Source organism: Bemisia tabaci, chromosome 8 (assembly GCF_918797505.1).
Source record: "Bemisia tabaci chromosome 8, PGI_BMITA_v3".
Classification (NCBI taxonomy): domain Eukaryota; kingdom Metazoa; phylum Arthropoda; class Insecta; order Hemiptera; family Aleyrodidae; genus Bemisia; species Bemisia tabaci.
In genome coordinates, this window is record NC_092800.1 from 24,817,205 (window position 1) to 24,830,208 (window position 13,004).

Here is a 13,004-nt window from a genome sequence, read left to right on the forward strand (position 1 = left end):
GTAAGTATATATATCCCTGAACTGTAGACTGGACACGCATATTGCACTTAGAATATTAATTACCTATTGTATTAATTGGACGTATTTCTATCAAACGGAACTATGTGCATTAAGACATGAGCCCTGAGACCCATAAGAATTATGTGCATAACAGGGCTCACGCCTTAATGCACATAGTTCCATTTGATAGAAATACGTCCAATTTATCCTGCTCTTCATGATAATATTATGCGAATATTTTTAATGTATAAAATATATTTTGAGGTACAGGTGCTTCAAAATAATTTTCACTCATGAACACAGAGAAACTTTGTTGATTCTAGTGTTTTTAATCGAACGAAATTGATTCTTCACACGTAAAAAAAAACAAAAAAATATTAAAATTATCACTTAACACTAGGTAAAACTTAAATTTAGTACAACGTACATTATCACAGAATTTTTAAAAACTAGAAGTTCGTAACATTGAAATTTCTTGCGTTGCGAATGGTAATTTATGGTTCTCAACAAATCATGTACTTGCGTACGACTTGGGGAAAATAAAATTAAGCCCAGTGACCCGAGACAGTTCTGTCATCAACATTAACTGCGGATCCAGTTATGAATAAACAATGATCTTTCAGTTTTCAATTTTATTTATGCGTGATAATATCCGACCGTGCAAGGCAGCACAGAGTAATGACATGGATCAAACGCATTTTGCTTTCTCTAGAATTACATTATTTTGTTATTATTTTTTTTGCATATACTTATATACATATTTAATTTTTCATTTCCTTTCCTCAGTCTTGGCGAATTTTTAACATCCCACTTAGATCGATGTTAACTTGAAATACACCAAAAAAGAGTTGAAAAGCATGAATTAACCATGTAAATCATCGCTAATTAGTTACAATGCCCGGTCCATTTACAAACTTATTTGAGATGCTTGGAGGACAAGGCGCATCAGTACAGTTTTTGCTATTTCGAGAAATACGTGTTTGAAGTTTCGGAATTACATGAATCCTTCAGGCGGAAAGAATGTTCAAACTGACTTTTTGATGCTTAAAAATTGGAATTTGGGGGCGAATTTTTCACAGAATATGCCTTAAGATTATTTTTACTTAAAATCATTAATATCTCAATTTATTCAAAAACTGCACTTATGCGCCTTGTCTTCCAAGCTCCTCATTTTAGGTTTATTTTTCCAGTAGAGACAAACATTTTCCCCTTATTACTATTCGCAAGCAATACGTCAGAAGCAGCACTTAATTGGCACATACGTGTAATACACCAGTTGATCGAAATTAATCTCCATAATAAGCTGCCTTAAACCGATCGAATCGACTCGCATGTCAAATCTCACGTTTTTCAAGCGTGCTCGTCCCCACACGAGACTTCATCATGAACCGCTCAGGCAGTGATTTTCCTTTCGTACATCAAACTTTTCTCATAATTAAAGCTTAATTAATTTAAAAGCTCTGTTGATTATGATTATAGTTAATCGCGGTCGAGTTTCACCTACTAGCGTGACGTCACAGAATCGTAGTTATTACGACCTCTCTATTCTCGTTTGCAACAGCAGGCCTTTTTCGCAAAAATACGTCCTATCATCAACGACAGTAAACTTTAATTCTAGGTATGCAAGTTACAATATGAGCGCACGCCAACGTAAGTGCATTAACATTATCATCGTGTTTTTCTTTAATGTCTTTTATCAAGAGAAAACGAATGTTATGACTCATTTTTTTTTTCTTTCAATAGCACAGCCTACATTCATGGCGGGTCGTACCGCGTAATACAGCGTTGTACCCAGGATTAAAACATATAGATAATTGCATTTCATATTAAAAGAAATTAAAACAAGTCAGCTGCAGTTACAATAGGTAACTCAGATACGGCCTGGTCTTTCATGGAAACGCCTGGATGCAACTATTCGTGCCTAATAGATGTCATTGTTGCATAACCGAAAAATTGAAGGCGTTCCGGTCATTCTCGCATCCGGCGCGGCGCCTTAGACAGCCCTGCGGGCTGATTACTGAAATTTATAGACAAAGCTACAGTCAAAGAAGACAAAAGGGATATTGAGGGATTCTACTGGTAGAAGCGGGTGGTTGCTATGGACAGAGGAGGTAGATAATAGACTAACTAACGGCAACCCACGAGAGACCCTATCATTAGAGTCCATAATTTGCTCCCGTAGTCTATAGGAACCACCAAAGTCGACCAATAGGCGCTCCGTAGTTCCTATGTCTTCTTTTGTCTATCGCTCTGTCTATCAATTTCAACAATCAGCCCGCTGGAGTTCGAAATCTCTTCGAATCCGCTCAGATGTCGACGACCCTAACGATTTTATCGCCAAAAAATCGTAAATGAATCGCAACTTAATTTCAAAATTTCGCGATTTTCCCGTCGAAAAATGCTACTTCGGAGGGTGTGACGGGGCTCTGAGCCGGGAGTTCCGGTGACGGGGCCTGGCCGGACGGGTAAATGTGCGAAACGAGACAGGAGGCGTCATCTTCGTTCTCGTAGGAATAATATTCGTGCGCCAACGCCATGGAACCCGGCTCCGAACTGTCCGAAACAGTCGAATGGTCCGATCCGCGTCTCCTTGAGATGAAGAAAGTGGCCAGGGATCCGAGATGACGCAGAATTTTCGACTCTTCGCTCCTGCCTTGCTCCGAGCTACATCTCCTGCAAATCATTTCATGCGACAAGGTCAGTTGCGCTGGTCACAGCAATGGGCCTGTTGCAAACTTTTGCTAGAGCAAATATAAGAGTTGTTTCCTACAGATGATGCCTCAAAAATCACGATGGGCGCATCGGCAAAGTCTGAAATGCACTCATAACTTCACAATCTGCGTAAGAAATTTGCGTTTTTTTGAGCTTCCCGCTTCAAAAACGATACTACGGCACAGGTGAACATTTTGTTAGAGGAGTCGTTCCATCGTCGGCAATGTTCATCATGGCCGACGCTTCCGCAGTTCCGCGCGTAATTCGAGGTGAGTTCAGGGTCAATCAAGGCGGGCGAGGAAAATATGAACGTAAACACGCCGATTGTTATCTGGTCTAATGCTGCTCAGGTGTTAGCTCGTCTCATCATACGTGTTTTGGCGAATTGGCGTCGGCCATGATGAATATTGCCGACGATGGAACGCCTCCTCTAACAAAATGTTCACCTGTGCCGTAGTATCGTTTTTGAAGCGGGAAGCTCAAAAAACCGCAAATTTCTTACGCAGATTGTGAAGTTATGAGTGCATTTCAGACTTTGCCAATGCGCTCATCGTGATTTTTGAGGCATTATCTATAAGAAACAAATCTTAGTTTTGATATAGCAAAAGTTTGCAACAGGCCCATTGTTTTTTAATGTTTGATCCTTGTAGATCAGCTAAAAATAATTAGATCCGTCCAAACAGCAACTTTCTACGTTCAATTTTAACCGTGATATCGCGCCTTGAAAAATTCGGTTCATGACGTCATCCACTGCCAAAGTGACACCCCTGGTTTCCTCCATCTTGCCTCCATCCGAGTTTCACGTTGATTAACCCGTGAAAATGTGCGTCTCCCTGACAAATGAAAGTAAGGTGGAATCCAGTGGCGTAACGGGCGCCCCCGCAGACCCTGCTATGCAGGGGGGCCCAGGCGTCTAGGGGGCCCTCGGCCGCCGGAATTTTTTTTTTCTCTCTCTCTTTTTGATGCTTAGCTTTGGTTTCAAACTTTGGGCCTTTACTTACCGAGATGGGGCTTCTTCCTCTGATTTTTATTGTTAGCACGGGGTATTTTATACTTCTTTCGGACTGTTCCTAGCTTTTTGTTTGCAGGAGGGCCCCTGCCTTCCAATGTCCACTCAGTGATTACTAAACATTTTTTCTTTTTTTGTCACTTTTCGTAATTCGGGCTTTGGGAGATCCAAGAACCTAAAGGGCCCCAAGGCTCTTGGGGCCCTTTGATTCTTGGGCCTACGCCCCTCTGTAGATCCTTGGGCCTGGGCTGGGCCCCTGCCACCCTTTAGATCCTTGATCCTTTAGGGGCCCCATTTAATCGGGTAAGGGATCCGGGACGGTAAGGGGTGAGGCATTCCAAGTCCGTGATTTGAGATGTCTCGGGCAAAAAAATGGGAAGGGGCGGGAGGGGGGGAATAATTTTGGAATTTTATCGACATGGGGGGGGGGGGCTAGAAAAAATTTTGCGGGGGGGCCCAGCGGAAGTCCGTTACGCCACTGAGGTGGAAGAAACTAAGGATGTCACTACCACGGTGGATGATGGATGACGTCATGAACTGAATTTGTCCAAGCGCGATATCTCGGTTAATATTGACCGTAGAAAGTTGCGGTTTGGATGGAGTGAAATTCGGTGCCGCAGTTTGTATAGCGCCAAAAAACCCCCAGTGATACGAATGCAAAGTGATACTAGCACCATAAGAGCATATGCCACTCCGCAAAAAGAGTAGATTTTGCTCCATAAGAGAGTGAGTCACTTAAGGAGTACATATTCTGCTTCCCATTCCTGTCACTCGGGATTTTTGGGCGCTATATAGACTCCGGCACAGAATTTCACTCCAAAAAGTTTAACATTTTAGAATCGACATTTTTACATGTTCCAAAAATCATCGTGGCTTTTATGGGCCAGTTGCGCTCGTCACAGAATCGTGTTTTGGTGCTTCTTGATTATTAACAGTGAAACGTCTGATTTTCAGAGAAATGCGGTAAAAAAATGTACCTTTTTGAACGCATGATTAAGTTTTTCGGGCTAAATCTTAAAATTACAGCTTCGGCTTACTGTGCCTGGACCTGAAAATTTTAAACGTCTGATTTTGTATTGTTGTTATTTCGCCGGAAGAAGGCGGCGTGGACGTCCAGTAAAAGGTTGGCGAGAGGGAGTGGAGGGGGAGATCAGACGGTGTAATCTGCCCGATGATTTGTGGGAGGATCGATTCCGATGGCGATTTGGAGTCGCAGAGCTCTCTAGTGCGCTGAGGTAGGGGCTTGATATGTATGTATTTTGTATTGTTCTGCGGCTTTTCTGAGAGATAAGCTAAATTCGCTCGTTTTTTAATTGGATGCAATTGGGAGCTTAAAGTTGTTTTATAGCCTGGCAAATTTTAAACGTTAACATGACCGATTCAAATTGTAAATACATCATTCTTCCTCATGTCCTTTTTTTCTCTCTTTTTCCGGTCATTTTCTGATCTTTATTTAACTTATGTCCTGATAGGAACCTTCAGCTATCAGATAATACGTAACATCTGAGAATTAAAGGGCGGTCACACTGCCCGAATGGCAGAAGAACATCTCAAACATTTTGAGAGTGAAAATGCCGTTACTTGCCTTGAATTTTGTCAAAAACGGCAAATAACCCTACAATAGTGTAATTGAGATAATTGATATTTGAATTCAAGTATGTACCATTTAACTGTCTAACCTAGTTGAAGGACCCGGCTGCTGCACCACCTGACCTAGCGTCGACGTCAACCAGTCGTCCGGCGTGCTCGGCTCATGGAACGGCAGGTCCGTTGTTTGGACCGCGTGGTCCACAGGGGAACCACCAGGTTCGATCTCCTTGCCTAGCCAGTCCACCACCGTTTCCGGCGAACCAGAATTCGTTCTATACGAGGGACCAGCAATCGGGTTGGAGACGCTCCTAGATCTTGTACTCGGGTTTCGCTCGGAGGTGCTGACCCTCCGGATCAAAAGATCTTTCGTTTGACTGGACAGCGACGTGCTTTCAGGCACCGGAAACTCGAGATTCAAACCGGAAGTGACGTTCGTTTCCGGTTGAGTGAAGGTGCTGTAGTTGGACATCCGGCGGACGGTGGGGTCGGCTAGGACCGGCCGTTGTAGCTCTGAGACTGTTTGTTCTTGTCTTTCGGGGGCCGCGGGGTAGGGCGGGGCGCTGGAGCCCGCCGCTGAGGGTAAGGTGATGGGGAGGATTGAGGGGTTCAGGTCAGGGGTCCCCGGGATGTCGGTGAAACCGGGGTTCGAGACGCCTGTTCCTGAGGTCGATTGCGCGAACATGGAGAATGAGTAAGGAGGTGGGGCTTCGCATCCGTAGCAATCCTGAAACACAATTTCACAACCATTAGGATACAAATAAGATCAGGGCCCCCACATAGGGGGGGGGGGGGGTTGCCAGGACTCCAGCCCCGGAGCTCGGGACTCGGGACCTAGGGGAGGCTCGGCAGGGCCTCTCGGAAGCAAGAGTGCAATGCAATGCGTAAAATTTTATGAGATCAGGTTCTTAAAGTCCTTTTAAGTCTAAGAATTGTCTTTATTGAAAAAAGAAAAATCATTTTATGTGACAAACATTGTTAATTTTTATGACAGCCTCGGGCTTATGACGAATTTTTTAAAGGAGGAAACTCTTGCTTTGACTATTCTGCATAAGTGCGAAAGTTGCATGAAATTGCTCAGATTAGTGGCAAAATGTTGTAAAATTCCCGTGTGCTACCACTTCGTACCCCCAATTCCCCGGTCCATTCCAGTTTATAATCTTTGCAATTGGTGAAAATGTAATCGTTATTTCCGTTTGTGACACTATGAAAGCCTAAAATACGGGAACCAATCAGAAATGGATTCGCATTGTCTTTACTCTCAGTATGAAGGGACTCTAGTTCACCCATGCCTGCAGGTGCAGGTGACGTAAAGCCCGTTGTCAGAGACTTTTGCTGAAGGGCACAAAGCTATTCATTCTACAGCGGTATAGGCACAGTATCTCTTGAGGACTCCTCCTCATATTTTTTCCACACACAAGAAGTGAGAACGAAGCTGGTTCAGCGTTTCTTGAGAGGATATTTGGAAAGCATGAAATAAATTTACCTGAGTTGATAGAGCAACCGAGTAAGGAGGAGGTTTGCTCGGAGGTTCTAGTTCATCGTAAGGAGGAGGTCGGTCTTGCATTTTGGCTAGGACAAACCTTTGGATGGAATTGAGGCTAGCATAAATTCTATCTCTACGATACCCGGAACCGGGGGTGTCATAATCCTCCCTGAAATGAAAATTACATTTTGAAGGTTATAGTTACGTTACTAGCAATCTTTGATTGACTGAGAACAAAAACCCTCGGAGACTTGAACGCACGGGTAGGAATTAGGCCGCTTTTCTCTTAAAAGAAAAGGGTGGCCAATGGTATGTGTTTTACCATAGAACTAGAGGGTACACCTTCTGTCGTTTCGCGGTCCAACCCCCCGAAGTGCCTCGCGCTTCAGGCGTTACGCGTTATGCGTTACTTGTTACTCTTATGATTGTTTTATTACAGAAGTATTATATATAATCCCCACAGGATTGTTTTTAACTTTATTGATGTAACCTCCTTGTTCAGGAATTATACATTTTTTTATTTACTATAATAATTGACTTAATGTAAATAAAAGATGAAAAAAAAAATTAGCTTAAGACTATGATTAAGACTAGGGTGTTGGAATAAGTTGTGCCTCCAGGAAATCTAATGAACAGCAGCAGATATCTGTAAGTGTCAATAACACATACGGTTACGGTTCACCAGCTGCGTGATGGACAATGTCAGTAATCTATTACTGGCTAATAAATTGCCTTAGGATCAAATGTAATCAGCAATCTGGTAGCTTTTACATTATTAATCACTTTGAAATAAAAATTTCCATACTAGTACGGTGTTCTATAAATCGACCGAATTTTATCGGTTCTTCAATTGCACTCTTCGTTCATGTGTGACCGTCGGTTCACAACGTCAAAACTTCGGTTCAAGCGACCGAACTGATTAGAGTTCGGTTGAATGAACGAAAGTATGGTTAGATAAGCCGAGATTTCTGGTTGGCAAAAAGACGGATTGGCCTGCCGCTGCCTAGACATCGCAGGACTGCACTGCCGTCCAAACGGTCCAAAGTAAAAACGGCGTATCTCCATTCAACGCGTTTTCAATTTCTTCCAGACACAATGCTGTTTTACAAAAAACCTAACAAATGTTCATCCTTCATTTTTTCAATACAACTCCGCCACGCCATTACTAACTAAAAATTAAAAGTATGAACGCTTGCAGGGCCGGATTAAGGGGGTGGCCACATGGGCCGCGGCCCATGGCGGCAAAAATTTGCAATTTTTTAAAGTGTAGGTATAAAAAAAATCGGATTTATAAAAACAAAATTGCAAACAAGAAAAGGCGACACAATCTCTCATTTCCTGAGAGTATAGTAATTTCTAATTTTGTCGTCTCTCAGTGATACGAGAGACAGCACCTTCAATAAGTCGCATTAAGAGAGAGACCAAACACGCAATTTGGCCTGGAACGGCGCGACTTAGAGCGAAATGATAACGAGGACTTGAGATGAAAAGGAGAAGCCCTAGGCGCGGCGATCGGCATGTAACACATATTAATGCCTACAAGACTGCACGGATACTTCACGCATTGCATCAAACACAGTGCGGTCATTGCGGTCAGCGTGAAACGGATAGCGCCTACAAGAATGCATGCATACTTCACGCATTGCGCCAAACACAGTGCTGTCAGCGTGAAACGCACAGCGCCTACAAGACTGCGTGAATACTTCACGCGTTGCGTCCAACACAGTGCGTTCAGCAGCGGTCGGCGTGAGACGCAAAGCGCCTACAAGACTGTCGGAATACTTCACGCATTGAGCCAAACACGGTGCGGTCTGCGCGGCGCGGCGGCGGAAGTTAAAATCGTTGATCCACATTTATGTCTGTTCTTTCATAATTTTTTCGTTCATTTCTTATGAATGGAAGGCCTTATCCCGCCAGAGATAGGTTTACGGAACTTAACTTTCGCGAAAAGTTCGGTGAACTTTTGCTAGTAGTGTTAACAGGGCTTCCCCAAAAAATGTGTTCAACACGAGTAAATGCGTCTTATGCACCTCTCCCTCACTGACACATTCATTTGATGGTTTTTATCGAGTTTCAAAACGAATGAGAAGGGAGCGGCAAAATACAGACGGCCCATGGGCGGCAAGTAGGTGAATCCGGCCATGAGCGCTTGTAGTAATTGCATTTTCTTGTAATACAGCAGTACGTTCTGGAGAGAATGAAACCATTTTGAGTGGAGTTACGGCGCTTATGCTGTGGACGACGTGCAAGACATGTCCCAATTCATCCTCTGCGTCCCTGTCCCCCGTTTTCTCAAAGAGCTAGTTCGCGAATCCGTGCTACGATTTAAAATACCAAGCTTTTTTCCGATTGTGCGATGGGTTCGTGTGAAATTAGATGCTATTCTGGCCTCTAAAACAATTTATTACTTTTAGAAACTGATTGTGAGTAAGAATATAGTTATATTAAATTAAAATTGAGATAACAAAGCGTTTCGCTTTCATGGCAGAAACATCAACATTCGGAGATTTGCGTGTAAAAAGTACTTATTTTTTTACCTCTGCACTTTTACGTGACGGTTTCAAACTGGAAGTTTTTGTGCAATGAATTAGTCGGCTGAATTGATCGAAGAGAGTTCTCTCCCATTTCAAGAAATTTTGACTTAGGAATGTATTTATGGCTCAATTGCGCTTGACACCACTTGATGCAGTTTCTTCGTAAATTATCTACTTTGTTTCGTAGGACAAATGAAATTTCACTTCACTATTGACTGATTGCGAGTACTTCATGCTCTCAGCATCAGAGGCTCTGCTTTGAAGTACTTGAAACCAGTAGCGTTGCGTGCTTTGCGATCTATCGATTTATTTGCCATTTAAACCTATGGAAAAGTATCGATGAACAGGAGGTTCGCATGGAACACCTTAAAAATCGATCCTTTGCCGTAGCATCGAACGGAGAATTATCGAAAGTCGATTATTCACGCGTCGCCACTGCTTAAAACGAGTCAGCAAGTTTTTACCTATTTCGCTGATGAGAAAATCGTAGATTTAACTTCCACATGGGCAATTGGTCATGCTCAAAAAATTAACGTCACAAATCTTAGGGTCACTGATCAAGTAAATGTTAAAACGCACATGTATTTTTGGATTTTGTCTAATTATTTTTGACGAGTTAGACTTACTATTCATTTAAAAATACATTAACGTAAATCGAATTATTAGAGAAAGTTAGAGTTCTAAGTCATAACTTACCCGCCACAAGACCTCCGTAAAACCATGAGCAAAATTGCGAGAGATACTAAGATAACACCAAACAGAGCTAATTTTGCAGCTATCATTAGCTCAGTGCTTTGCTCAAAGTGCCTGAAAGATAAATGAATATAAACATCGAAATATATATGATAGTTGTTGATATTTAGTGCTTATTTTATTCAAAATTCAGAAATTCTACGTACAATAAAAAAGACGAGTTTTCAATGATAATTAAACTGACGCCTCTCTTTTTTTTTTTGATACTACGTAAATAATTGTGCGCATTTATATAAGAGAAATTTATTTACATTGGAAATGTATGTCAACTTCTTATGCATGACTACGCCTAATTTTTATAAAGGAAAGTGATAAAAAAAACATGTTTACATGAATCGCAATGTGAGTATATGTCTCAGGATTAAAATAGTCGATCAGGGAAGTGGGTGATTTCTCCTAGAATATATGATTCATCAATAAGTATTCTGCTTGAACTCCTACTATATCCTTCTTCATCACACAAGACTTTTCAGCTTCACTCAATAAAATATATTTGCCTGCAATTAATAATGCACTTACATTATATCCGCAAAACCTCTGTCATAACGTCAAAGCAAGTGGGTAAACACTTGAATCGCGATGGAAGAGATAATTTACAAATAGGAGGAGAATTCTCCCATCATAATGATGTATTGTTCATAAGTCTCACATTCGAGCATGTGTGCTTTATTTTGTATTCATTTTTTTTTTGTTATTGACACAGGACCTCAATGTGTTATTGTTTCATATTTCCGTCTTCGAAATTGTAGGAATTATTCAATCTTTAAAAAAAACGATAATGACCCCCCCCCAAAAAAAAAAAAAAAAAAAAAAAAAAAAAACTTGACATCACAATATCCCAACGAGTGAAAAATTGTATTGTACTTAAGACAACAAGGTCTCTGGTGGCACAGTTTGTAAAATACCTTGTAAAAAAATGTGATGTAATTTTCAAGAGTTTGAAAGCTGTACCTACCAAAAAAACTCCAATAAAAAAGTCGTAAATAATCAGTGTTTGAAAATATCATGTAAAGAAATCAGTTGACACTCGCTCATTTCATGTAAAAACTCCTTTGCTACTCATTGAGCGTCCCCTTCAGTGGCGAGGAGTAAATGATCGATTGTCGATATTTCCCCACTTGAAGCTGGGGTAAAGAATCGATTATAAAGGTTTTCGTTGCGAACGTCCCGTATATCGATCCTTCCCCATAGGTTTAAATGGCTAATCAATCGATGTACCACAAAGCACCCCTCGCCACTACTGCTTTGCTGAGGAAAAACGCCGCGTGAACATGCGAGAGTTGCCAAATTTCCTCCAATAGAATGTTTTTTTTTTGAGGAGGGTTATGAATATTTTCTCTTCCGAAAAATTCTCTGAAAAATTTAGCGGAAAAAATTTAAAAATTTTCCTAAAATATGCATTTCATTACATGAAATTTGGCAACTAACGAAGGTTCAAATGGTGTTTTTTCTTTAGCACGGCAGACTAGTCCCTTTTGTCTCTTCCGAGGAATACTTTTCGGCAGGACAAGCAAGTCTAAAATCTCCTTTGCAAGCTCTCCATTTCTCGTCCGTTTTCATTCCATTTTTCTTTTCAAATTGATGATAAAAAAAGAAAAAAGAATTAAACGAAGCAAACTCACAAACACGAATCCATGGAAGAATCTTTGCACCGACAGAATCCATCAATGCACGCGACGGAGTCCGAGTGCCGACAGCAGTTTGCTGTATCACATCTGTCCCCGAAATCTGGAATGGACAAAAAAAAGATTAATTTTCGAACATCATAGTGTAAACATTTAAGAGACCACATCAGTGCCCTGGAGTCAAAAGATACCTAACTCTCATTACTGGAAAAATCGAGGTAGTGGCATTTTTGAAATCTCTAATATCGGTTTCGAGTGTATGGGAAATTTGGCAGCCCCATTTCACGCCGGTTATGGATACGAAGTTTCAAAAATTGCCATTTACATTGAAGTCAATGGGGCGACGCATTGTTGCCAAATAGTACTAGAAAAGCAGCACTTTTTACTATTTAGGTATCAATTTTCTTATTCTACAATCTGGTAACCTTAGATCGTCCGGCGCGGCGTGCACTGAAAAAAAAATTCACGGCGTTTTTACCAAGGTCCGTTGGTACCTTTACCATCTCACTTTTTTTACCAATTATTGGTAATTTTACCAAGACAGACTGGTAAGCTTACCTAAAAACCGGTATTTTTACTGTTTTTTTTCAGGTAAGAATACCACTTTTATTGGTAATCGATTCCCGGTAACTTTGCCATTTTATCTCGGTAATTCTACCACAGTCGATAAAAAATATTGGCGTTTTTACCAAGGTCCAGTAAAATTACTGAGAAAGTTCAATAATTTTACCGAAATTTCTCGGTAAAATTACCATTTATGGAATTGGTAATTTTACCGAGAAAAAACTGGGATCAAATAGAACCCTGAATTCTTGGTAATTTTACCCTTTTCTTAGTAAATTCACCGAGATTTTTTTTCAGTGTACGCCAACGGGCCAGTCGTTAATTTTGAATGCAATTTACACGCTGATCGACGAATGTCCGCGATTGACCGACTCCTGACGAAATATTCGCGAGATTTTGAGCGAAGCTCCAAAGCATCAAAACAATTCAGGTCATGTAAATAAATGTAATGTAAATAAAATGTATGTTTTTTATTTTTCTCAAAAGTTTTCAGTGCTTCACGAGTAGTTTTGCTTGTATTTTCAGTATTTTGGATGTGCGTGATTCAAAAATTGAAGACGCTTCCACAGACTGAGTTGACTGTAGCACCTTGATGCAACTATTTGTGTTCCATGGATATGCGTGTTGCATGTTCAAAATTGAAGGCACTTCCGTTTTTCTCAATTCTTCAGGGATTCCATTGACTCGTCAGTTGTAGCACTATAACAACGGAGTACAAATTGTAGATCAAATAA

General features: G+C 41.1%; 1 protein-coding gene across 3 annotated transcripts in view; it reads right to left on the reverse strand.

Annotated features, from left to right (window-relative positions):
- Positions 1 to 306: 306 nt before the first annotated feature.
- The window catches only part of LOC109032600 (uncharacterized), a 43,755-nt gene continuing 31,057 nt past the window's right edge, over positions 307 to 13,004 (reverse strand). For 2 of the 3 annotated variants that reach the window (XM_019044823.2, XM_019044822.2), the window contains exons 3-7: positions 11,704 to 11,809; positions 10,025 to 10,135; positions 6,795 to 6,963; positions 5,401 to 6,035; positions 307 to 2,673 (exon numbers count right to left, since the gene is read on the reverse strand). In XM_019044823.2, the coding sequence (XP_018900368.2) occupies positions 2,370 to 2,673; positions 5,401 to 6,035; positions 6,795 to 6,963; positions 10,025 to 10,135; positions 11,704 to 11,809 (1,325 nt within the window). In that variant the 3' untranslated portion in view covers positions 307 to 2,369. Of the gene's footprint in view, positions 2,674 to 5,384; positions 6,036 to 6,794; positions 6,964 to 10,024; positions 10,136 to 11,703; positions 11,810 to 13,004 lie in introns of all 3 variants that reach the window. The other variant, XM_019044824.2, reaches the window with a different exon arrangement.